The sequence below is a fragment of the Onychostoma macrolepis genome, chromosome 22, assembly GCF_012432095.1.
Source record: "Onychostoma macrolepis isolate SWU-2019 chromosome 22, ASM1243209v1, whole genome shotgun sequence".
In the NCBI taxonomy this organism is placed as follows: domain Eukaryota; kingdom Metazoa; phylum Chordata; class Actinopteri; order Cypriniformes; family Cyprinidae; genus Onychostoma; species Onychostoma macrolepis.
The window spans coordinates 12,287,456-12,313,313 of record NC_081176.1 but is presented as its reverse complement, the minus strand read 5'-3'; the positions used below and the strand labels follow the sequence as shown (position 1 = coordinate 12,313,313).

The 25,858-nt window shown below is 38.7% G+C and overlaps 1 protein-coding gene across 1 annotated transcript in view; it reads right to left on the bottom strand.

Annotated features, from left to right (window-relative positions):
• Positions 1-25,858, bottom strand: part of LOC131530618 (NACHT, LRR and PYD domains-containing protein 3-like) — a 79,119-nt gene that overhangs the window by 21,327 nt on the left and 31,934 nt on the right. Inside the window, 3 exon segments of the mRNA XM_058760981.1 lie at positions 1,013-1,186; positions 9,828-9,998; positions 14,487-14,660. Coding sequence (XP_058616964.1) covers positions 1,013-1,186; positions 9,828-9,998; positions 14,487-14,660 — 519 coding nt within the window.

Sequence of the window (25,858 nt, the reverse complement as noted above, 5' to 3'; positions counted from 1 at the left end):
CAGCATTCCTTAGAAGGTTATGATTTTTGTGAGAAAAAAAAGTACAAATAGAGTTATTAACATTTTTCTTTTACAGGCTTATTGCCCAAACCCAATTAGATGGGAACGTGCTTAAAGATTTTGATACAGTTGAAAAAAAAAAAAAATAGGAATAGGAAATATCCATTTCCCCTCCCTCCTAAAGCTAAAGAGGTGAGCTTCAAGATTATAAAGGAGTTTTATCCTACCAATGAATTTTTTTAATTGAAATTTAATTTTGATGTAAATAATGTTGTTGTTGTTTTTTTTTGGTGAAACTGGTATTTAAACTTTAGATCATGTTTTCTTTTTGTATTTGTCACGTTGCTGTCGTTGACGCCAGGGACACGCGGAGACGTAGGAGCAAAGGACTTTATTTACTATAACAAAACACATTCACTATGACAACATAGACGATAGACATTCACCAACGTACGACTATTGACATACAAGACCGAACACTGAGGCGAGGGAACACAGGACTTAAGAACACTGGGGGAATCGAGATAATTAATAACACAATTATAATAATAATAATAAAATAAAAATAAAAACATTTATGGGGATGTGACATGACAAAAGAACGAATGACTCAGATCGGGAGGTGAAGGAAACTACCAGTCTGCGCAATTTTCAAAAAGGTAAAACTATTTCTGCTTCTAATACTAAAGAGAAACTCGCTACTACCCACAGACCTCAGAGTGACAGTCAGAGAAGTCTCCCGAGCTTAAGACAAAAAAGTCAAATGTGTGATAAATGAACAGTTTATTCATTTTCCATTTTAATGACAAAAGCAAGAAAATAAATTACCCAAAGGTACATGGAACAAAGAGAGATCACTTATTTCACTAAAACACAAAATACTATTGTCAAGAATTTTTCACAAATATAACAAACTCAGACTCTTCATGAGATATTGAGTATAAAGTGTTTTGGTTTAAACTGTTGAAATAATTTTTAAGCATTTTGATTCTAGTATGTAAACTTTCCTCACCTCAGTCTCTCCAGTTCATGGTGTGAATCCTTCAATACGTCACACAAGTGATTCACTCCTGTGTTTTTGATCTCATTTTCGCTGAGGTCCAGCTTTCTCAGGTGTGATGGGTTTGATTTCAGAGCTGAAGTCAGGATCAGACACTGTTTCTCTGTAATACTGCAATCAAACAGACTGAAGACATAAAAAGAAAGAAAACCGGTCAGATTTATGATAATCATTTAAGGTTTTGGAAGATTTGTTTGCCATTTTTGACAATATTTGTAATTTGAAAGCCACATTTGTAAATCTGTAGAACAACTGTACAAATTACCACTACAAGTGCATTACAAATACCATTAAGTTATACAAAATATTCTGTCAATTTTAGACAAATTCACTTTACATCAACGTCTGTGTCAGTGTCACCTTTTTGTTCAAATGTGTTCAGTCTGTTGTTCATTGTCAACTCATAAACTAAACAAAAAGGATTCATTTGAAAACAATAGTAAATTAAGCTAAATAACATGAATAAGTAAGATATAAAATCCACTGCTCAAAAAATTTAAGGAATGCTTTTTAATCAGAGTATAGCATCAAGTCGGTTAAACTCCTGGGATATTGATCAGGGCCTTCACAAAACATTTTATCTTACCACTAAGAGTTCTCCAAAATAGCAGTAAAAGTTTTTAGCTAAGAGTTTTCTCTTAAAACCCATTCACAGAGCTGCTGAGGCAAACTTTTACTAAGGAATAGAGAGAAGTCTTAAGCTAAGAGTAAAGGCAGGGTTGACCTCGTTGCTATGGATGATATCAGCATGCTTATTAACTATGCACACAGTGATTGGATGATAGTCTCTATCAGAGATTTATTCATAGAAATATTGTAGAGTGCAATATTATGTTGCCATATTCAAATAAAGGTTAAAAAACAAAAATGTTAATTTAATGTTAAATGTAAAATGCTGTATTTTTTTCCAGTATTTTTAATTTTTTTTTGCATTGAGGAAAAATAGATTCCCCTTCAGGAACTCGAGCTGCGTCGGAAACGCTTTGGGAATGCCCCTGTTTTCCCACGCTCTGAAACACGTGTGTAATCCGTCCGAGGGAATCCCGGCTGACATCACCGGCGGAGATGACGTAGCGACCTGGGCCCGTATTCTTAAAACCTCTAAGAATCCTCTCAGAGAGCTCCTAATTTAGCTTAAAAAATTTCTAACTAGGAGTCTTAGCTTAAAAGTGATTCAGGACCAATCTGAGAGCAACTCTGAGCGAGGAAAACGCAAAAACTTTTATCTTAGTGAGGAGGCGGGGCTGACCCCGTTGCTAGCTATGACACAGTCTTTTGAAGACTGTGATTGGTTGGTTGTCCACGAAAGAAATAAAAGAGCGCTTTTAAGAGTAGGGTTTATTTTAAGCTTTCACTTTGAAATTACAGGCATAATTTTTCCTGTTTTACCGTACTCTCTCTCTCTCTCTCTCTCTCACACACACACATTATATATATGTATATATATTCTTTATTTACCATGCTGTCATACTTAACGTATTTTATAGGAAATGAACAGCGACACAATAAGGTTCTGAAAGTGCTGTCAGGTTCAGACCCAAATCATTGCTGCTGCATAGTTGCATTTTTCAAGTTGCCAAATATGTTAATGTAGTTAATGTAATGATTACTTCCATTTCTGGCGCTATGGCATTTCTGCGCGGTGTCGGATGTTAGTAATAAGATTGGTCACAAACATGATCCCTGCACCATCTAATGTGTAGCGTCTTATTAACTCACTGTCATGCATTGTGTGCAACACAATTCTTCTCCCTCTACATGTTTCGTCCATTTTCTCCACAGCTAAAGAAACTCTTAAGCCTCTTAAAAGTCCTCGTCCGTACTCCTAAAAATTTTGGACCTTAAGACCTCTTTTAAGGGTTAAGATGCTTTCTGAATTACTTTTTTCTTTACTAGGATCTTTTCTTTAATTTTAAAGGTCCCATGGCATGAAAATTTAACTTTATGAGGTTGTTTAACATTAATATGAGTCCCCCTAGCCTGCCTATGGTCCCCCAGTGGCTAGAAATGGCGATAGGTGTAAACCGAGCCCTGGGTGTCCTGCTTCGCCTTTGAGTATATGAAAGTTCAGATGGCCCAATCTGGAATCTTCCCTTTATGTCATCATACGGGGAAAGGTTACCTCCCCTTTATCTGCTTTGCACGCCCATGAGAAAATGAGCTACTACCGTGCGAGGCGAGTGCAATATTTTTTTTTCCTCGAGAGACATCATGGCTTGCAAACGAGCGAAGCATGACAGTTGCTCAGTGTTTGGATGTACAAATGAACACCGAAGTATTTTTTTAGTTCCTTCATCCGAGCCTTTGGCTAGCATTAGCTACATGATAATAACTGTAACAGCATACATAAACAAACCAACTAAAGTACCGTATCCAGACACAATATTTTAAAATAACCATTCGGAGACGTCCTGCTGTAGCCCGCTGACTTGCAGCTTCTTCATCCGGTGCTTCTCCATCTGGATTAGATTCTGGGTCAAACTGAAAAGCTTGAACGACTGTGTGTCTACGAGCCATTGCGATACATCCACTGTCAACATTAGCGCATGGTAGCTCATGGTAGCACAAGCTGGTTAAGGCCACACACCCACCCTCCACCTTGCCCCGCCTCTCTCCTCCTCATTAGCATTTAAAGCTACAGACACAGAATGGCACGTCCTAAGGAAAGCTCATTGTGGGACTGGCTCGTAGTGGCTGAAATTCTGCACCAAGGCTGAATTTCGGGAAACAGACTTCAGATACAGTACTAGGGACCACTTAGGCCTATATAAAAGCATCCAAAAAGCAGCATGTCATGGGACCTTTAAGGGGAAACACCCACATTTCTAAGAATTTTCTTAGAATTTTGTTACTAGGAGCAACTCTTAGCACTAAGATTTTTCATGAATACGGGCCCAGGAAGTTATAAAAGCACCTGCGGTGGAGACAGTGGCAGCTTCTGTTGTTCAGTAAGCGCTCTATGTGTGTTATGTCCTATTTACTGTTGTTTGTCCCGTATTATTATTGATATGGCATCTGGCAAGCATGAGTCTGACCAGCAGCGTTTCAGGCTGTGTGTTCCTCCCTGCCCTCGCTTCATTACGGGTGGGGATAAACACAGTTTGTGCGTTGCTTGTCTGGGAGCGAAGCACGCGCGGTCAGCTCTCAAGGGAGCTGACTGTCCGCATTGTGTTCGTCTTTCAATGCGGACACTTCGCTCCCGGAGATTGTTCTTTGAGGAGGGCGATCTCACCAGCGTTCCCCGAGGATCGGGTCCCGCCTCTACCGAGGCAGAGTGGCGCCTTAAATCGTGGGGATCGCAGATGGATCTGGCACAAAGAATGGAGACGGTCACGTCCTTTCCTCCTTCTTCCCCTGCCAGATCTAGCGCTCACTCTTTGGGGAGGCACGTTCTGAAGCGGTTTCCTGCGCCCCGAGAGAGGGCTTTGCGTTTGTATTGTCTTCCTCTGAGGAGGAATCCTCCTGATCGAGACGAGTCTGTGGACTTGCCACCACAGTCTGTCTTGTTTGAGGAGCTGTTGGAGGTAGTGACTGGAGCTGTGGCCAAGTTAAACATCGATTGACCAGCAGAGAAAGATCAACAGGAGCGTTCTAAAAGCAAGCTAGATGAACGCTTCCTGCGCCCTAAGTCACTGCCTCCTCGCCGGGGCCTGCCTTTTTTCCTCGATCTGCATACTGAGGTATCTAGATCGTGGGATAAACCATACTCGGCCTGCCTCTTCAGTCCATATGTTTCTCATTATTCAAACATAGTAGGGCTGAATGAGTGCGGTTATGGGAAGATTCCCCAGGTCGAGGATACACTTGCGGGCTATCTTTCGCCTGGTGGTGTATCTTCCCTTAAGGCCCCGGTGTTACCCACCAAGCCGCTTCGGACTTCTTCGGCTTTGGTGGGTAAAGCGTACACGGCAGCAGGTCAGGCTGGAGCTTGCTTGCACACTATGGCGGTGATGCAGGCATACCAGGCTGACCTGCTAAAAGAAATGGATGAGGGAGAAGATATTAAAAACGATGATATCGCTGAATTGCGTAGAGCCACAGATTTGTCTCTTCGGGCCACAAAGGACACCGCCAGAGCAATTGGGCGGTCTATGGCAGCCCTTTTGGCCACGGAGAGACATCTGTGGTTGACCCTGTCTAATATTAACGATAAAGTCAGGGTCTTTCTACTAGACGCCCCTATTTCGCCTTCTGGCCTATTCGGCAATGCTGTAAACACTGTCGTCGACAAACAGGCTAAGAAACAGGTCGGCAGCTTTTCAGCTTTTTATCCCTCGCCGTTCTCAAAGTGGGGCTGATAGGCGGAATCAGCCACGGTGCTTCAGGGCGTAGCGGTCTTCGGCAAATATATCCCTCAGCCTCTCCCCCGGAAACGTAGCGGTCCTGAGGGGCTCGCTACCCCCAACAAAGTCTCTAGAACAGCTAGATCGGCCGTCCCCTGCCGGTCCTCCGCTTCAGGGCACCGAGCTAGCAGTTCAAAGTACACCAGAGGCCAGTCTCGAGAGACTGGTTCCCTTAGTACATTATATGGCAGCGTGGAAGCTTCTGCCAAATGTATCTCGATGGGTCCTGCACAATGTAGAGAGAGGGTACAAGATTCAGTTCGGGTCGCGTCAGCCTCTATTCAACAGGGTGTTTCCCACTCTGGTGGGCCCCGAGCAGGCTCTGGTAATGGAACAGGAAGTAGCTACTCTCTTGAGGAAGGAGGCCATCGAGGTGGTCCCTCCTCTCGACAGAGAATCCGGGTTCTACAGCCGTTATTTCATCGTTCCAAAGAAGGATGGGGGGTTGCGTCCTATTTTAGATCTGCGATTGCTGAACCGCTCAGTCATGAGACTCAAGTTCAAGATGCTTACTATCAAGCAAGTCGTGTCTCAAATCAGGTCCGAGGACTGGTTTATGACTATAGATCTGAAAGACCCCTACTTCCATATCCATCCTTCTTCAACACAGGAAGTTCCTGAGGTTTGCTTTCGGGGACAAAGTGTACCAATATCGGGTTCTTCCGTTCGGTCTAGCACTCTCACCCCACACTTTCACGAAGTGTGTGGATGCTGCTCTGGCTCTCTTGCGACTCCAGGACATCCGCATACTGAATTACATCGACGATTGGTTGATTCTAGCTCAATCACAGCAGGTAGCAGTTCGGCATCGAGATGTTGTTCTCGCTCACATGAAAGACTTGGGTTTAAGACTAAGAAAAGTGTGCTTCCTCCAGCACAGAGGACCACTTATCTGGGCGTGGTGTGGAATTCGAGAGAAGGCCAGTCACTCACTGTGAAGCAGTTTCAGAGACTGTTGGGTCTGATGGCAGCTGCATCCAACGTGATACCTTTTGGCCTGCTGTACATGAGACCCTTGCAGTGCTGGCTCAGGACTACAGGGTTTTCCCCGAGGGGCAACCCGTTTCGCATGATGAAGGTCATGATCATGCTTACGTGCCTTAGACATGTGGAAGAAACCGTGGTTCCTGTCACAAGGAAAGGAAGTGTTGGGGGCTCCATGTCGTTACGAAACGCTAACGATGGACGCCTCCCTCACGGGCTGGGGAGCGGTCATGAGTGGCCACTCCGCCCAAGGTCTGTGGGAAGGTCCCCATCTCAGCTGGCACATCAACTGCCTGGAGATGGTGGCAGTATTTCTAGCATTGAAGCATTTTCTCCCAGACCTGAGAGGCCAGCATGTGCTAGTTCGCACAAACAATACGTCGGTGGTCTCTTACATGAACCGCCAGGGGGGTCTGCGCTCGCGCCCCCTGTACAGGCTGGCATGCCAGATCCTTCTGTGGGCCCAGGGGAAACTGCTCTCCCTGAGGGCAGTGTACATCCCTGGGTACCTCAATCAGGGGGCAGACATCCTGTCGGGACAGGGGCTGAGGCCCGGGGAATGGATGGCAGCTGATTTGGAAGAAGTTCGGTTGAGCCCAGGTGGACTTGTTTGCGTCTCGAGAGACCTCACAATGTCCCCGCTGGTTCTCTCTGACTCGCCCAGATCCACTGGGGCTGGATGCCATGGTACAGACGTGGCCGAGGCTTCATCTGTATGCCTTCCCCCCCGATTGCTCTGCTCCCAGGAGTTCTGGCGAGAGTTCACCAGGATGGGGTTCGTCTCTTGTTAGTAGCCCCGTACTGGCTGGGCCGTCCATGGTTTGCGGACCTGGTAGCCCTTCTGGAAGACTCTCCATGGGAGATTCCCGTCCGGCGGGATCTCCTCTCACAGGCAGGGGGCACCATTTTTCACCCCCGCCCAGAGTTGTGGAAACTGTGGGTGTGGCCCCTGAGGGGGCACAACTCATAGCATCCGGTCTCTCAACCGAGGTTGTGGAGACCATCCTCCAGTCCGGAGCTCCCTCTATGAGAAAATCGTACACTGCTAAATGGCAACTGTTCACTTCCTGGTGTCACAGCCGTCAGCTGGACCCAGTAGTTTGCCCTATCGGGACAGTGTTGGAATTTCTGCAAGACAGATTTGCCTCAGGGTTATCCTCCTCCACGTTGAGTGTCTACACGGCCGCTATTGCTGCTCACCACGCCCCTGTGGGCGATCAGTCTCTAGGGAGGAACCCGTTAGTAACACGATTTCTCCGGGGTACCAGGAGGCTAAGGCCTCCGGTATGCCCAAGGATGCCTACTTGGGATTTGGCTGTGGTTCTAGAGGCCCTTTCTAAAGCTCCCTTCGAACCCCTGGAAGAGGTTCCTTTGAGATTTCTTACAGTTAAGACTGTATTTCTTTTAGCCATCTCTTCCTTGAAGAGAGTCGGTGATCTGCAGGTCCTGTCAGTGGCTCATTCTACTAGAGGTATGGCGGCCTTCAAGGCCTTCTCATCTGGTGTTTCGATGCACGATATTTGTAACACTGCGGGATGGTCCACCCCTCTGACCTTTGTCAGGTTCTACAGCCTTGACCTTGATGCCACTCCTGGCTCCTCAGTCCTCTCTGCCTAAGCTGTGCCGTTCCACACTAGGCAGGGATTTGTCAGTATGGTGGCGTGGGCATCATCGTTCCCAAAGCGTTTCCGATGCAGCTCGAGTTCCCGAAGGGGAACGTCCCAGGTTACGTATGTAACTATGGTTCCCCAAGGGAACGAGACGCTGCGTCGCATGCCATACTTCCTGCACCCCTGCGAGCGCTTCCTTCACTTTGAAGCTGCCGCTGTCTCCACCACAGGTGCTTTTATAACTTCCTGGTCGCTACGTCATCTCCGCCGGTGACGTCAGCCGGGATTTCCTCGGACGGTTTACACACGTTTCAGAGTGTGGGAACACAGGGGCGCATGTCAAAAATTCTGATTTGAAGCTTGTGACATATAAATGCACACATAAACCCGATCACTTTATTTAGCGTTCATGTAAACACTATATTCAGATTCATAAATCAGAATGAATTCAGTTCAGTTGAAACAAATTTTGTGCATGTAAACATAGCCAATGTGGACAATTTTGTAGGGAAGAGTGAGAAACTGATTCCTCCTCTCTGAAGCAACAGGCAGATGTTTTTACAGACAACATTCAAATGGATACTATTCAAATGTTCTGTGAATCTATTCCGAGAAGGCTGGAAGCTGTGTGAACACCTTAATAAAATTTTGCCTATTTCCCAGATGTTCACATTAATTTGTCCAACCCCTGTATGTGCAGTTGTGCACTTAAATTTAACGTACACAGAATTAAGAGGTTAAAGTTGTTTTTATCACTCATCTGTTTTTTTGTTTTTTTTGTTTTTTTTTAATCACTCATTTGTATGTACTTTTAATTCCCTGTTTAATTTAACATTCTGTGTGATGCTGGGAGAAAAACTGCTCTGACTTGAATGAGAATTATCAACTACTTTAAAGGTGCCATAGAATGCATTGATACAATATTTTAAATTGTTCTCTGATATCTACATAGAAGGTATGTGGCTTAGGTAAGGGCAAAAATTCTCCAGAAACGGTTTTACATGTGCATTTACAACCCTAGGATTTCTCCCTAGAATGAAATGGTCTGTTATTGGCTTATTTGGAAGGGTCATGAATAATAATGTAGAGCTCTGCTCTGATTGGCTGTTTCACAGTGCGGCTCATTTCAGTAGCTCACAGCAGGAAGGAAACACAGGGAAAATATATATTTTAATACTTTCTCTCGCAGTTATATCGTCGGGTAATTATACTGTAAATAAAATGCGGGCATCAGGGAGCCGCTATTAATATGCGGGGCACTGCAACTGCTTTCAAATGCACAATCGCTTTTTACTTTCACTTTCGAGATTCACGATCGCACGTACTCGGCAGTACTTACCACACATTTTGCAAGATCAGATGCTTGTCAGTGGTGCTCAGGATATATGAATCATTCGCCATCATCCTCAGTCATCTCTCCTTACTCTGTTTATGTGGTAAGTGAAATCTTATGTACTGTAATGTAACAGGCTACCGCTAGCAAGGAGCTAACCATGTTCCTTTAGTGGCTAGTGTTATTTTATTAGAATGCGTTATTTGCTTTCTGAATACAGACACCAACCCATCCCTGCACTTCACATCCCCTGCACAGCCTGGAACATAACATTTTTTTTCCATGATCTGCCATTTTAACGTCACAGTCGGTGTTATGTTCTGATTCGCCTATTTTTCAGTGGTCTTTTTTTTATTCACAAGATTTATATAAGCAGGAGGAAACTCTGGTGTTTGAGGCTCACAGTATGTCATTTCCATGTACAGAACTACAGAACATTCTATGGCACCTTTAACATTACCAGTCATGTAACATGTTAAGTGATGCAAGTTACTTACGTCAGCATGTTAACTTTACAGTGTTTATCCTGCAACAGAGCAGCGATCTGACTCACTCGTGTGTCTCCTAGTTCACATTTACTCAGATTCAGCTCTCTCAGGAGTAATGGGTCTTTACCCGTAATTCCAGTCACATACTGACAGGCTTCATCTGCAGCAGGACCCAAAAACCTGGAGAAGGAAATTTAAAGCAGGAATCAATTCAATATCTACTGCATTACAAAACATGTAAGATTATCAAACATCGTTGGTAATGAAAAGCTCTAGTTCTAGTTTTAGAAGTTGAACATTTAAATATAAAAATAATTTATTTGAAAACAAAGTCAAAAAGTCAATTATTTAAAAGATACAGCAAACTCAGGAAGATCCTGCAGAGCAAAAACACACTAGATCACGATTTTCAAAAGAACTTTCTGGCTTATATGCAGGAGATGAGGAAAGTTAGAGAAGGGATAACTAGTTTGTGACAGCTAAGCGTTCATAGCAATGTCTCTTGTTGATCCTTTGATGCCGACTCTGTCATTATGAAGCAGAATTCACTAAGCGCTGGATTGCTGATCCACTAATAGGGAACATGATCTGGGATTAGTTTTTCTCTACTAATGTCTTCTGTTGATGCAACAGTAATCCTCCTCATTATGAGAGGAGCTGCAGCTTCAGACATTTGTTTATGTGTGTGTGTGTTGAATTATCACTCATCCTCTCCTGACACACATCACATGTCTGTGGCCTGTTATATATCTAAATTAATCTACATTGCATTCAGTAACATTTAATCAATCAGGATAATAGGTCATAATAGACATTTGTTTAGGAGAAATGTCGACAATAACACAATCATATATGTGAATTATCAAGGTACCAAATTACTGAATACCAGCACATCTAGTGACCTATATAATGTCTATTTAATAGGGCTGGGGAAATAAATCGATGCATAGCAAGTCGAGAAATGATTCTGCGATTTTCCGAATGCATCACGATTCTCTCTCTAAGCGATTCTGAGCTTAGTTTTGAACAGTAGATGGAAAATGCAGTGCATGCTTTAGAAACAGCCATAATCTGCGTACTTCTAGTTCCTTACACACATTTCAACCTGAAATAATCATTCATAAGGTTTGAAAAGGTTGACGCGAATTACAAGGCTGTTCACAGTGGGCTGTGTTTACATGAATCTTGTGTCATAAAAGCATTCTGAGCCGAAATGCAATTACATGACTCAGCTGAACGCACAAGTGCTCTTTCCAGTGCTCTTTGTGAGCATTTGAGTGTGCGATTAAATACTAGCCTCGAGTATGGAGTCAATTTAATGCCGCATATATATGCAAAAGAAAATAGTTTTGCAAAGAAAAATAAAGAATTGCAAAAGAAAATGAAGTATTGCAAAAAGAAAATAAGTTTTGCAAATAAAAATAAAGAATTGCAAAATAGATAAATAAAACAGAGCAAAAGCAATGATTTTGCAATACATATTTTCCATGGCCATATCTACAAATTTATTTGCAATGCAGCTTTTATTTTGCGTTTCAGTCAAGTTTGAGCTTGCGATACCGTTTTCCCTTTGCGCTTCACGTTTCTGCACATCTCACTTTGTGGCGCTGTTTTGACATGGGGGTGGAGTCAGGGGACGGGGGCGTGTCCAACAGGCCTGGGCATGCCTCCCTGGAAGTGACGTCATCGGCCCGAGACGCAGATCACAGCTGATCCAGGCACCGTCACTGAGCAGAGGCATGCGGGCGGATCGTTTCCTTTTATTCACTAGCTTTAAAACATGCATGCTTTCGTTTTATTAACAAATGTATATGTGTATTAGCAGCGTTTTCTCAAGTTAAAGAAGTTGTTAATATGAACATCTGCTGTTTATTTCTCTCAATGTGTGCACACTTTTATAGCATTAAAATGTGTATTGTTTCATCTGGTTAACTAAATGTGCATTAATAGTGCTTGTTTAAAATCTCTTAACCTGTGCACAGCGCTCTTTGTTTACAGTAGTTCAGAGTTACTGCTAGTTTTAATGTAAAAGAATGCAATTAACTTCACAAACTATACATCATTAAAAAGGTCTAAGACTCAAGCTTCATATCCATCTCGACTTCGTTTTTCATTTACATAACTCCTGGCATAAATTAAGAAATGACTGTTACTGGAAGTTTAAAAAAAGATTAAAAAGTCATTTTGGTTTAGTTTTATGGTGGCCACGAGATATTAAGTCGTGGGAACGTGATAATACTGTATGTCGTGGCCATGAGTTTAATCATGCATAAACAAACCCGCGTGACCATAGCAACCTGGGATTATCAGACTGATAAAAATGTTTTCTTGTCGGCCTATTTTATTATACTTTATGTAACATTTTTTCATAATAAACTTAATTCGAATGTTGTCTACATCGGCGTGCAATACAGTCCAGTACGTAGCCTATGGTTAACACTTCAACCACCAGAGGTCGCTGTATACCTAAAAGCGCCAGCGGGTCAAATTTACCCATGCCATGACTACTGTTTTGATATGGCTAAAAACGTAGTATGTCACTGTATTATGCCACTGTCTTCACAATGTCTAGAGTCATAAAAGTATTATTTTTAGTCATCAGCTATGTTTTTGTCCTGTTGTTTTAAGTTCACAGCTATTTTTAAGCAGGTTACACTAATCACTTTTCTTAATGATGAATATAAACCAGTCTGCAATGACAACGATAATTACGAGGAAATAAATACATATTTGGGTGTTGTAATATTATAGCTAATAAAATGTTTCAAGATAACCCATGTTATTTAAATGACTAAAACACCCTAAATAGACTATTATAAGCAATACTAATTCACCACATTGCAAAGGATGTACAATGACAAATTCAAGTGCACAGTTTCACCTAATTAATTAATTTGTTTAGTTATATAATTTATCATTTGAATAAGAGAACAACACCAATAAACTTGGGGTAATCATAAAAATTGTTTTATTCATTACATCATAATAAAAAATTGCAAACACAAATTAATATTTAATCCAAAGTTTTAACATTTATGAGTAGAGGAATAAACATCTAAAACATCTTCATTTGAACGTGATGACAGGAATTATGCGTAAATTTGTCCTGATGGCGCTTACAGGTTTAAATGCCCCATTTTTGTTCTGGTTTTATCTAAACAATTTTTTTAACAATAAACAGGGGATTGTAAATAACACAATTTTAGTAAAAGTCAATGACTGTAAGACTTGGATATTTTTAATTGAAAATATATTATGTAGCCTATTTGAAAAACAGCCATGGGGTAAAATTACCCCATGGTGGTGTTAATATAATAATTTAATAATGTATTTTTTTTTTATAATTTCTTAATTAAAAATAAAATATTAATAAATACATCTCTGATAATCCCAGATTGCTATGGTCACGCTGGTTTGTTTACCCATTAATATCTCGTGGCCACGAAATTTAAACCAAAAGACTCAAGCTTCATTTTTTTTTTTTTAAACTTCCAGTGACAGTCATTTGTTAATTTATGCCAGGAGTTATGTAAATGAAAAACGAAGTCGAGATGGATATGAAGCTTGAGTCTTAGACCTTTTTAATGATGTATAGTTTGTGAAGTTAATTGCATTCTTTTACATTAAAACTAGCAGTAACTCTGAACTAATGTAAACAAAGAGCGCTGTGCACAGGTTAAGAGATTTTAAACAAGCACTATTAATGCAGATTTAGTTAACCAGATGAAACAAAACACATTTTAATGCTATAAAAGTGTGCACACATTGAGAGAAATAAACAGCAGATGTTCATATTAACAACTTCTTTAACTTGAGCAAACGCTGCTAATACACATATACATTTGTTAATAAAACGAAAGCATGCATGTTTTAAAGCTAGTGAATAAAGGAAACGATCCGCCCGCATGCCTCTGCTCAGTGACGGTGCCTGGATCAGCTGTGATCTGCGTCTCGGGCCGATGACGTCACTTCCAGGGAGACATGCCCAGGCCTGTTGGACACGCCCCCGTCCCCTGACTCCACCCCCATGTCAAAACAGCGCCACAAAGTGAGACGCGCAGAAACGTGAAGCGCAAAGGGAAAACGGTATCGCAAGCTCAAACTTGACTGAAACGCAAAATAAAAGCTGCATTGCAAATAAATTAGTAGATATGGCCATGGAAAATATGTATTGCAAAATCATTGCTTTTGCTCTGTTTTATTTATCTATTTTGCAATTCTTTATTTTTATTTGCAAAACTTATTTTCTTTTTGCAATACTTCATTTTCTTTTGCAATTCTTTATTTTTCTTTGCAAAACTTATTTTCTTTTACAAAACTTTATTTTCTTTTGCATATATATGCGGCATTAAATTGACTCCATACTCGAGCATCATCTGCGGTTAAAACTAAGCTTTGCATCAATTCCAAATAGAATTGTGATACATTTGGAAAATCTCAGAATCGATCCACAAATCGCGATGCATCGATTTATCATCACAGCCCTACTATTTGACCTGTAACTTTTACCACAGCTATACTGTGTTGAAATTGAAAGCAGCTGCAGCATCTGATCTTTTATGTTTGATCTTGAACATTTTTTGATGCAGTAAATTGTGTATCTTATTGCATTAGTGAAATAATCTTTCAAACAAACACTTTTTTTTGTACTTTTTCATCTCGTCTCACCTCAGTCTCTTCAGTTTGCACTTTTGATCCTGTAGTAAGTCATTGAGCTGCTCCATTCCTGATTGTCCAGGATCATTTCCTGTGAGATCCAGCTCTATCAGGTGTGAAGGGTTTGATCTCAGAGCTGAAGCCAGAGCTTTATACCCTTCTTCAGCGATACCGCAATCTGAAAGTCTAAAACAGAAATGAAAATGTAACCTTCAAATGTTTAATGAGGTATTCTAAAAATTACCTTTACAATATTCATCCACAAAGTGAACTATTTTTGTTCCTTGTCAGTTTACTGTGCAATTTATGTGTACAACACTCCAAAAGGCCTAGAGACCTTTAATATTTTAATGTGAAAAAATCCAGTTTAGAGTCACTGAAAGGGGTCATGAAGTGAGAAATAAAATGTCCCTTGATCTTTTGACATGTAACAAGTCAACGTACTATAAAAACATTCTGTAAGTTTCAGAACTCAAAACTTTTTTGTTAGTTCAAAAAAAGCTTTTACAGAAAATGACTCATTTTGGAATGTCACATTATGATGTCATAGTCTGCTGAAGAAGATCAACGCCTGCTTCTATATTATTACCCCTTTAGTCCCACCAAATAATTTGACATATAATATAATAGGAGGAGAGGAAATATTAAAGAGAGGCAAACGGATTACTCCAACAAATCTAAAACCTCCAAGGACTACAAGATGCTGTGTAGTTTAAGTTGTGAAAAACACAGTCTTTGCATTGCCTTCTTTGTGATCCTAACACCGCATCTCAGTGCTTAATTTGAGCCAGATCCTGATGGATCCTGTGCCGGAAAATGTCAGATTTTTGTGTTTTGCTTTCCGATATTTATTTTAATCAATCCGGCATTAACTTGTGCCTGGTGACCTAACAGCGTATGTGTGTACTGGTTTTTGTAGTTTACGGGGACAAAATTTGTATAATGACATGGGTATGACAGAGGTATTACAATTTGAAGGTGGTTTATGAGGACACTGCCTATGTCCCCGTAAATCAAAAGGCTTAAAAAACATACTAAATGGTGTTTTTTTTTTTTTTTTTTATCTAAAAATGCAGACAGTTTCCTGTAAGGGGTAGGTTTAGGTGTAGGGTTGGTGTAGGGCAATAGCACATACAGTTTGTACAGTATAAAAACCATTACGCCTATGGAGAGTCCCTGTAAACCACTAAAACAAACGTGTGTGTGTGTGTGTGTGTGTGTGTGTGAATGAGTGTGAGTGAAACACAGCGAACAAGGCTGTGTGGGTTTTGCAGATGCATAGAGGTTACGTTTAGCTATTGGCCCTCAACATTTATTTTCGACCAATCAGCTTTCTTACATTTACAATCACTCTCATTGGTCAGTGATTATTGTTTTGCGCGCAGTGAGCAGCAGAAAGAAATAATGGTATATTGGTCTACCTAAATAATAATTATATTTTCAAAATGTCACAGAGACAGTTAAACGTATTTTTTTTATTTTTTCAATGCACTAGTACGGCTGATGGTGTGCCTGATCAAAAGAGATCCCAAGAAGATGAAACTGCACCCCTGGATCAGGATAGCAGGAGACAGAAGCAAAGCGAGTTATGGTTCGTTCTATGGAAATGTCCATTTTTCTGTCCCTAGCCTTTACAGAAACATTACACTTGAAAAACACTTTAGGGTTACAATTTCTTTATATTTTAAAATGAAACAATATGTTATTTGGACAATTACACCACCTTGAGCCATCAATGTGGCAATATTTGTTATTAATTATAAAGAATTCCAAGCACCACAAAACTGCTCGTCCCCACAGCCATGTACAGCGGGAAAGTGCTTTATTTTGAGGTCAAAAACAGGTTTTTCTACCATTTAAATTTTTTTTTTTGAATGTAATGGTAAAGTGATTTTATATATATATATATATATATATATATATATATATATATATATATATATATATATATATATATATATATATATATATATATATATATATATATATATATATATATATATATATTTTTTATAAAGTTAATTTAGAAAAACTTTTGGAGCACTTTTTGTTCGTTAAATGCAAGTGTGCGTTTTTTTTTTTGTTTTTTTAAAGGTGCCATAGGTGATTGTCTTCAGAAACATTTTTTGTTATTCTGGTTGAAAGTCTCTTCACATCCTGATAGCAATCATTAAGTTAAGTGGTCTAAATGTATTTATCTGTATTTATATATTCTGTGGAAGGTGTAGGACCAAGAAATGTTTGTCCAATTAAAATTGGTCCGAGCGTTTTAATTGTCTTTCCTACCTGCCTGTCAACGTATGTATTTGCATACCTCTGCGCACCCTGTTCACACAGACAGGATACATCATCAGTGCGTTCACGCAGACAGAGCGAGAATGGCAGGCAAACATCAACAACCCGATCTTCCTTCCTGGTATTGTAGTACTTTTACTAACTATGCTGTAAAGTTTTCTCACCGGTGAATGATACATGATGTAGCCCAGTGCTGTTCCCAGTTCCTGTCCTCGCGCCCCCCGCTCTGCATATTTTGCATGTCTCGCTTAGTTAACACACTCGGTTCAGATAACCAGCTCGTTAGAAGTGAGCTCCGTGCATGAACTGTGTTCCGATTGACATGCTCCCTACACAGTGTTCATTGCTCCCTACTCCCTGAGCAGGGAAATCCGTTTATTTCACTTCAGAACATTCAATCACGGATTTGCGCTGCTCCTCACACACAGACGAAAGAGAAGTGTGAAGTGTGACATAATATACCTCTGTAAATAAATAAAATTTAAATTCAGGTCTGGCACACTTTAATGCCCTTTGTATGGAACATAAACGCTCGCTTTGAACTGGAATCATGGCGGAATATCTGGTGATGTCCACTTCGCAGGGCACTTATGACTTACGGTTGAACAGAACAACCGTCGGACGTGATAAGATATACATATGAAATGTGTAGAGCGGGGAGGGTGCGAGGACTGTAATTGGAAACCGTTGATGTAGCCTATTGTAGTAATTTATGTTGTCTCTGGCTGCTCTTTGAGCGTATGTGTGTTCAGGGGGCGTGGCTTTGGACAGCAATTGCAGGGAGGGTGGGACGTTCGCTTTCAGTGCTATCAGGCTAAAGTTAGCATTTTCCGAGATCTCCTACTGCACCTTTAAGTAACGACCAAGCGGCTAGTGGTAGACAGTGAGCTTATCATAACCTATTTTTGAGCAATTTAGCCTTCTCAAATCATCACGACTTGCCAGTTCACACATACCACAATGTTAGTTTAAATGTTTAAACTATATAAATGTGCGCTATTAGGCGCATATCTAATTGTTTGTGTGAAGAGTAGAAGCTGAAGCCACTTTGCAGGACATGGAGGCGCCAGAGCGGTCACTTGCATTTTTTTCTTGATAGTGGAAACAACTTAAAATACGCCGTAATTTTTGCTCATAAAGGTAAGAGTAATACATCATTCGGAACTGTAAAGGGTCTACTTTTATTTGTGTGCATTCACAATATTAACAAAACTTTGTGCTTTTATAAAATAATTAGGAAAACAGAGGATGCGCTTGCCATCTCGTCTTGAACAGGAGTGCTTCACAATGATGAACTGAAACTCAACTAATTGAGTAACAAATATGATAAATATATCTATTAGGGGTGTCCCCGAATAGTCAACGATTCAATGCTTCGATTCGAGGAGCCTGATTCAACTCCCAATCTCACAGTCGAATATTTGCGGGGTGTTATGATCATGTCATTTTGGCTATATGGGGGTGCTCAGTGTCTGATTTCACATCGAACTACTGGTTTTCTCCCATTAAGTTAATATACAGCCTATTATGATAATGCTGTAAATAAGAATCTTAAAAGAAAGAAGCTTTAAATAAATATTAACGTGTGTGAATAAATCTAACTTCCCCTATAGATTAAAGTTTCGCTTTCTAATCTGTCACCGACAGAGGAGCATCTTGCGACAGGGATTTAAATCTTTAACAAGACTCAAATTGACACAGGCAGAGTGGAAGACTTCATTTTTTTTTCTTAGATCAGGTAGGGTACAACAAGTGATTTCAAAACGTTTCAGTCAGTTTATTTATATCGTGTATATTATTTATCTCGTATAAGATGCATTTGGTTGAGTTACGCTACAGTAAAGTGCTTCATTGCAGTACTATACGGTGATTATCTCTTCAGCGCGCGGTGCGAGCAGAACAACAATGCAGACTATTAATAACTATGACTGGCACTGTCATATACATAGCATTATAATGAGAACACTATTATAATAAATGCTGTGATTTTTTTTTTTAGTGTTTAGTTGTGTTTCTGCATGTTATTGCGTGAAGAACGCGTCCACAAAAGGAGTTCATTCAGAGCCGCGCAGACGCGTTCATGTGCATTCGGGGCATTTTGTGCAGATAGCCTAAAAGTCGTAATATTAACGTTATGTTATATAAATAACGAAGCGTATTCTATGTGAGATAAATGAGTTAAATCCAATTGATTAAAAACCGGCTATCATATGCTTCATTCATCTCCAGCGCGCGCAGCTCAAAACAGAAATGCAGAACGTTATAACTCATATACATAACATTATAATGAGAGCACTATTGTAAAAAAAAATAAAAAATAATTTTGCTGACATTTAATGTTAACTATCTTTTAATCAAAACATAAAACATTATTCACTCCGTTTGTATCTGCGAGGAGTCCGTTACACATTTTCCCTGTGTATTTATGACTGTCCAACGTCTGACTTGACTCTTGGTAATGTATTTTGCCCCGCCCCCAAATATATGATTCCACTATCAGTCGACTATCGGCATGATTCGAAAATTCCGATTCGACTATGAAAATCCTTAGTCGGGGACACCCATAATATCTATAGAAAGCTTTAAATTACTACTTTAAAACAAAATAATTCAAATCGAAACCAAAATCTCTTTCATTATGTAATCCATAAAGATGCATTTTTCTCTAAAGGCACATCCAATGAGGAGATGGCGATTCATTTTTTCATCACCGTCTAAAATATAAAAATAAGGAAAAGCCTAAAACAGGCCCGATTATATTTTTTCTGATTTTTATGTTGGTCTACTCTGAATACCTTAAAATTTAAAGGATTTGCTGCAATGCAATTTTGTCTGATATGTGAATTATTTATTAGCCTATTTTTTTAATCCATGCAGCAAATGCTTTAAAAACAGCTTTAAAATTACTTTATTACATTCCAGATGATTTTAAAGAATTATCACTGTAAGAAATTGTGCCGTTAAATAACAGTAATTTGCTGGCAGCAGAGTTGCCAGTAATGTACTGTTAATTTACAGCCCTCTACCGTTAATTTACAGCTCTTCATTTTTACATCATGTTACTGTTATACTACCATGGAAATTAACTCTGCTCCAATTGCTTCAAACAGTTTGAGTTTAAAATATTAGTATTCATATGGCATTAGTAATGAGAACTTATATAATTTGAGTCCACTGAGAATAAATATTTCTTAGTATAAAACTGCAAACACTTTAAATAACTAAAAACAGGTCTTTAACTCAAATCGTTTCAGTTCATCATTAGCTATAGCACACATGCATGTGCTGGAGTACTTAACAAAAAGATCATCGCTGCTTAAGCAACTGCACAGTTACTGCCTTTAAATAAAGCAGCAAAGCATCAGTGTTTGTGACTCATCATTGACTGAAGCACAGGCTCTACTCTCCAGCACAATGGTGACCCACAAAACTACATTACCTGCTTGTGCAAAAACACATTAATACAGTTTAGTTAAATATTTACTCTCCTTATCAGTTCATGACTTTGCATAACTGTTTTCTGTGGACCTTCACTAATATTTCAGTAAAAATAACTTTTTTCGTTTGGTTAATCTGACTGTTACGTTTCACAGTAAATTGCTGTTTTTTCCTCTAATTAACGGTAATCTACTGGCAGCACGGTTGCCAGTAAGTAACTGTTTTTCTACAGTTTGTTGCCGTAAATTAATTACAGTCTATTGCTGTTAAATTACATTTCATGCTGTTTTTTTCATCTTACATCTTTAACCCTTTAAACCCCATAACAAAATCCTCAGTTTTAAATGAACACTTACAATGTGTGCACACTACAGAGTGTTAAAGTAACACTGAATCAGTGTTGAAGTTAATTAGATAATTCTGTGATTAATTAAATGATGATTGTGCATTAGTGATGAACAGATGTTAACAAGCAGAATCACTAGGCCCTTTCGCACCGCAGGAACCTTTTCATAGTACCCGAACTAATTGTGGAACTACCCACTTTTTGGCGTGTTCGCACCGCGGGAACTAGGAACTGTTTTAGTTCCCGGAACTCCGTTTGGAGGAACTATTTAGCTCCTACTTCAGAGTAGGGTCTAAAACAGTTCCATAGGAACTATCGTGACGTAAGTGTACGCTGATTGGCTAAACGTGTACGCAAACGCCCTCACCCGCCATGATTTAAAACGCCGTGTAAACACATACTGTGTAAACATCGCATCAACTTATATTTCGACAAGAATGGAGAACAGCGATAGATGGACGGAAGCTGAAGTGCAGGCGCTTTTGAACATTTTGAACTCCTTTCCAATCTTTCAATCGCTTGACATATAAGTTACGTCGGCATTCCATGTCCATTATTGTGAACCCCGCGAGACACAACAAAAACACAGCTCCGATCACAGCGTCCTCCATCCTCCTGTTGTTAACGTTGTTCTTCTTTGTTTTCGTTGTTGAACGCCGTGCACAAATGACGTCACTATCGACTGGCTTATGTCACTTCTTAGTACCCACTGTTGGTGAGAATGCAACCCTTTAAATGGTACTGGGAAATAGTTCGCGCAAAAAAATCGTCCCAGTACTTTAGTACTGTACTTTTAGTTCTGGAACTAAAGCGGTGCGAAAGGGGCTACTGAATGAAAGAGAAACACAAGAACTACAACTGACTTCAGCCACAGCCTTAGATGAAATCAACTGAAATAAAGAAGACATTAAATCTCTCAAGATCTGATTAAACAACTCCTAAATCAGCATTACTTCACACATTACTAACCAGACTGATGCTATTTCTGTCAGACGTTCACAGAAATGCAAGTGTTTTTTAAGTGAATTTTTAACATTTATTTTTTTAACTACCATGGTGGAGATCAGTGTTTGCTTTAGTTGGGCTCTTGAACCTTGACTTTTTAATATTAACTTTTCTTTGGCTGTTGTAAACGTGTTTTAAAACACATTTGTTATGGCAAAAAGAACCAAAGCAAAATCTATAATATTTTTAGTTATGTTTTGCTAATGACATAACCATAATTAAACACCATATTCACAGATTTTTTTTCCCCAGTGTCTCTTGTTACCAAAGTGATGATGTAATAACACCCTGCTCATTCTTTTGCTCTAGTTTATGTAAGATGGTTAAAAACATTACTGACAATTTAAAAAAAAAATCTCTAAAGTGCTCTATGAAACACACACCTCAAGAATCAGCGTATGAATCTCAACAATGGTTAGTTGACGTCACTGGTATGACCTAATTATTGTTAGGGAATTGTAAAAAAAAAAAAAAAACTATAATACAAATGGATTAAACTACTTAATTTAGTGAGTATACCATGACTGACAACCTGTGGTTTGATACCTTGCAGCCGACATTTTGTAAAATTTATTTTTCACTGGTGTTACCTTCCTTATGGATAACAACAGTGAAGATCAGTATATCAGGTCTTATGTATGTCACTGGTGATTCATTGTGTCACTGGTGTTACTGTACTTTACGTTTTTTTTCTGTCACATTAAATAAATAAAACAATCTCCTTATTTCGTGCATTTTCATTATTTTTCTGTAACTCTGACTACATGTGCTGAAAAAAAACCAACAACAAAAAACCCCGAGAAATATTATTTCATAAAAACTTTTAATATTGGTAAAGAAGGTAACACCAGTGACAAAAAAAAATAGTACATGTGGTCTTGAAATAATTGCACAAAAAAGGAAAAAAATAAATAAATAAAATTAAGACATCTTCCAATACCAAAAGTGGACATTTCTGTAAAATGACCCTTATATCAGTCAGAGGTAACCACGTTATTGGTGACAGAAAATTCCACTTATCAGATGAATGATGTTTGGTCTCAAGAACAGCTGAAGAACAAGCAAGTTGTATATCCATGGTTGCAAAATCAAAAACTGGGCTACTGCAAATGTCAGAGTGTGGGATCACTCGGACCTGACCAAACCGTTGGGATGAAATTGGCATCTGAGTGGGTGAGTTGTGCGGTGACATCCACGGCTCCAGATAAAACAAAACAGCAATGGGCACTTCGTAAAAAAGTGTTTGAGCATAGTTGTACTAAATTACATATGGCAGCAGAAAGCATTTGGCAAAGAGCCAGTCAAAATACAATTATATACAGAGTGTTGTTAATGCACAGGCTGAACAGATTGAAACGACTGCTAGAGTATTTCGAACAACTTACAAAGAGGCAAAACGCAACAGACCTGCCCATGGATTCGAGCACGAAATAGATTGTCAAGTGTTAAATGGCATCGATATGAGGCGTATCTTACATTCTAATGTAGCGTGCTCCAGTATTCAGGAACACATCTCATCTGAAATGAGATGTAAATTGTTTGAAAAAATTGTGCAAAATGCCCCCAAAATTAGCCTTTTTTATTGACGAGGCAACAAGTTTAAGCAAAAAATGTGCCTTTATACTTTTACATGAGACTGCAGTTACAAGACATGGAGATGCCTGCCGATATATTTGTGGATCTAGTGGAAGTGGACTACTTAAGTGCTGAAGGAATTGTTCACAGCTGTCTTGCGAGTCTAGCCTCTTAAGACCCGAGAAAAATGTTTTAGGAAAAAAAAAAAATTCTTCATGTCTTTACATTGTTTAGAACATTAAAAATAATGTAAAACAAAAATAAAAAATAAAAATGATATTTCATTCATAAGTTATGCTATGTCCTCGGTAGAAGACTTCGGGACTCAATTTATTTAAAGAAATAAAAAGACACGAATGAACATGCATAGGCAAAAACAATTGATTGATTTATTTTTTTTCACCAAACTTTGTATAAAGATGATAAACTAAAAACTAAATCTAATTTGCATTATTAATGTGTTTTTGGGGGAACATGTAATGAAAAAAAGAAGTGTAATAATGGGAGTAATAATTGACAAGATTTTCATAATAATATATAATATTTCATAGAATTTTGAAATATAATTTCTTTCCCTATTCATTTGTATGTTTCCCAAAATGCGTAATAAACATGCTTTTAGTCCTGGTGTCCTCATATGAGGACATGTATCAATGTCCTGTTTTGTAACAAAAAGTCATATTTTGATTTGAAACCCCGTAACATTTTCCTGAGATGTTGATTTATGACACACAATTTAAAAATTAGACATTTAAATGATAATAACAAAATATTATAATATTTCCATAAGAGTGTCACTAAATTAATTTCAGACATTTTTGAAGACCAAGGAGAGGGAGTGGTCATGGTGAAACATCCAATAATTTGGTATCTCTGATAAAAGCCCTGAATGTGCTCTGTACATGTGGCATGTACAGTCTCAGAGAAATTCACTAAAATATGATGTCCTCATATGAGGACATGTATCAATGTCCTGTTTTGTAACAAAAGTCATATTTTGATTTGAAACCCCGTAACATTTTCCTGAGATGTTGATTTATGACACACAATTTAAAAATTAGACATTTAAATGATAATAACAAAATATTATAATATTTCCATAAGAGTGTCACTAAATTAATTTCAGACATTTTGAAGACCAAGGAGAGGGAGTGGTCATGGTGAAACATCCAATAATTTGGTATCTCTGATAAAAGCCCTGAATGTGCTCTGTACATGTGGCATGTACAGTCTCAGAGAAATTCACTAAAATATGATGTCCTCATATGAGGACATGTATCAATGTCCTGTTTTGTAACAAAAGTCATATTTTGATTTGAAACCCCGTAACATTTTCCTGAGATGTTGATTTATGACACACAATTTAAAAATTAGACATTTAAATGATAATAACAAAATATTATAATATTTCCATAAGAGTGTCACTAAATTAATTTCAGACATTTTGAAGACCAAGGAGAGGGAGTGGTCATGGTGAAACATCCAATAATTTGGTATCTCTGATAAAAGCCCTGAATGTGCTCTGTACATGTGGCATGTACAGTCTCAGAGAAATTCACTAAAATATGATGTCCTCATATGAGGACATGTATCAATGTCCTGTTTTGTAACAAAAGTCATATTTTGATTTGAAACCCCGTAACATTTTCCTGAGATGTTGATTTATGACACACAATTTAAAAATTAGACATTTAAATGATAATAACAAAATATTATAATATTTCCATAAGAGTGTCACTAAATTAATTTCAGACATTTTGAAGACCAAGGAGAGGGAGTGGTCATGGTGAAACATCCAATAATTTGGTATCTCTGATAAAAGCCCTGAATGTGCTCTGTACATGTGGCATGTACAGTCTCAGAGAAATTCACTAAAATATGATGTCCTCATATGAGGACATGTATCAATGTCCTGTTTTGTAACAAAAGTCATATTTTGATTTGAAACCCCGTAACATTTTCCTGAGATGTTGATTTATGACACACAATTTAAAAATTAGACATTTAAATGATAATAACAAAATATTATAATATTTCCATAAGAGTGTCACTAAATTAATTTCAGACATTTTGAAGACCAAGGAGAGGGAGTGGTCATGGTGAAACATCCAATAATTTGGTATCTCTGATAAAAGCCCTGAATGTGCTCTGTACATGTGGCATGTACAGTCTCAGAGAAATTCACTAAAATATGATGTCCTCATATGAGGACATGTATCAATGTCCTGTTTTGTAACAAAAGTCATATTTTGATTTGAAACCCCGTAACATTTTCCTGAGATGTTGATTTATGACACACAATTTAAAAATTAGACATTTAAATGATAATAACAAAATATTATAATATTTCCATAAGAGTGTCACTAAATTAATTTCAGACATTTTGAAGACCAAGGAGAGGGAGTGGTCATGGTGAAACATCCAATAATTTGGTATCTCTGATAAAAGCCCTGAATGTGCTCTGTACATGTGGCATGTACAGTCTCAGAGAAATTCACTAAAATATGATGTCCTCATATGAGGACATGTATCAATGTCCTGTTTTGTAACAAAAGTCATATTTTGATTTGAAACCCCGTAACATTTTCCTGAGATGTTGATTTATGACACACAATTTAAAAATTAGACATTTAAATGATAATAACAAAATATTATAATATTTCCATAAGAGTGTCACTAAATTAATTTCAGACATTTTGAAGACCAAGGAGAGGGAGTGGTCATG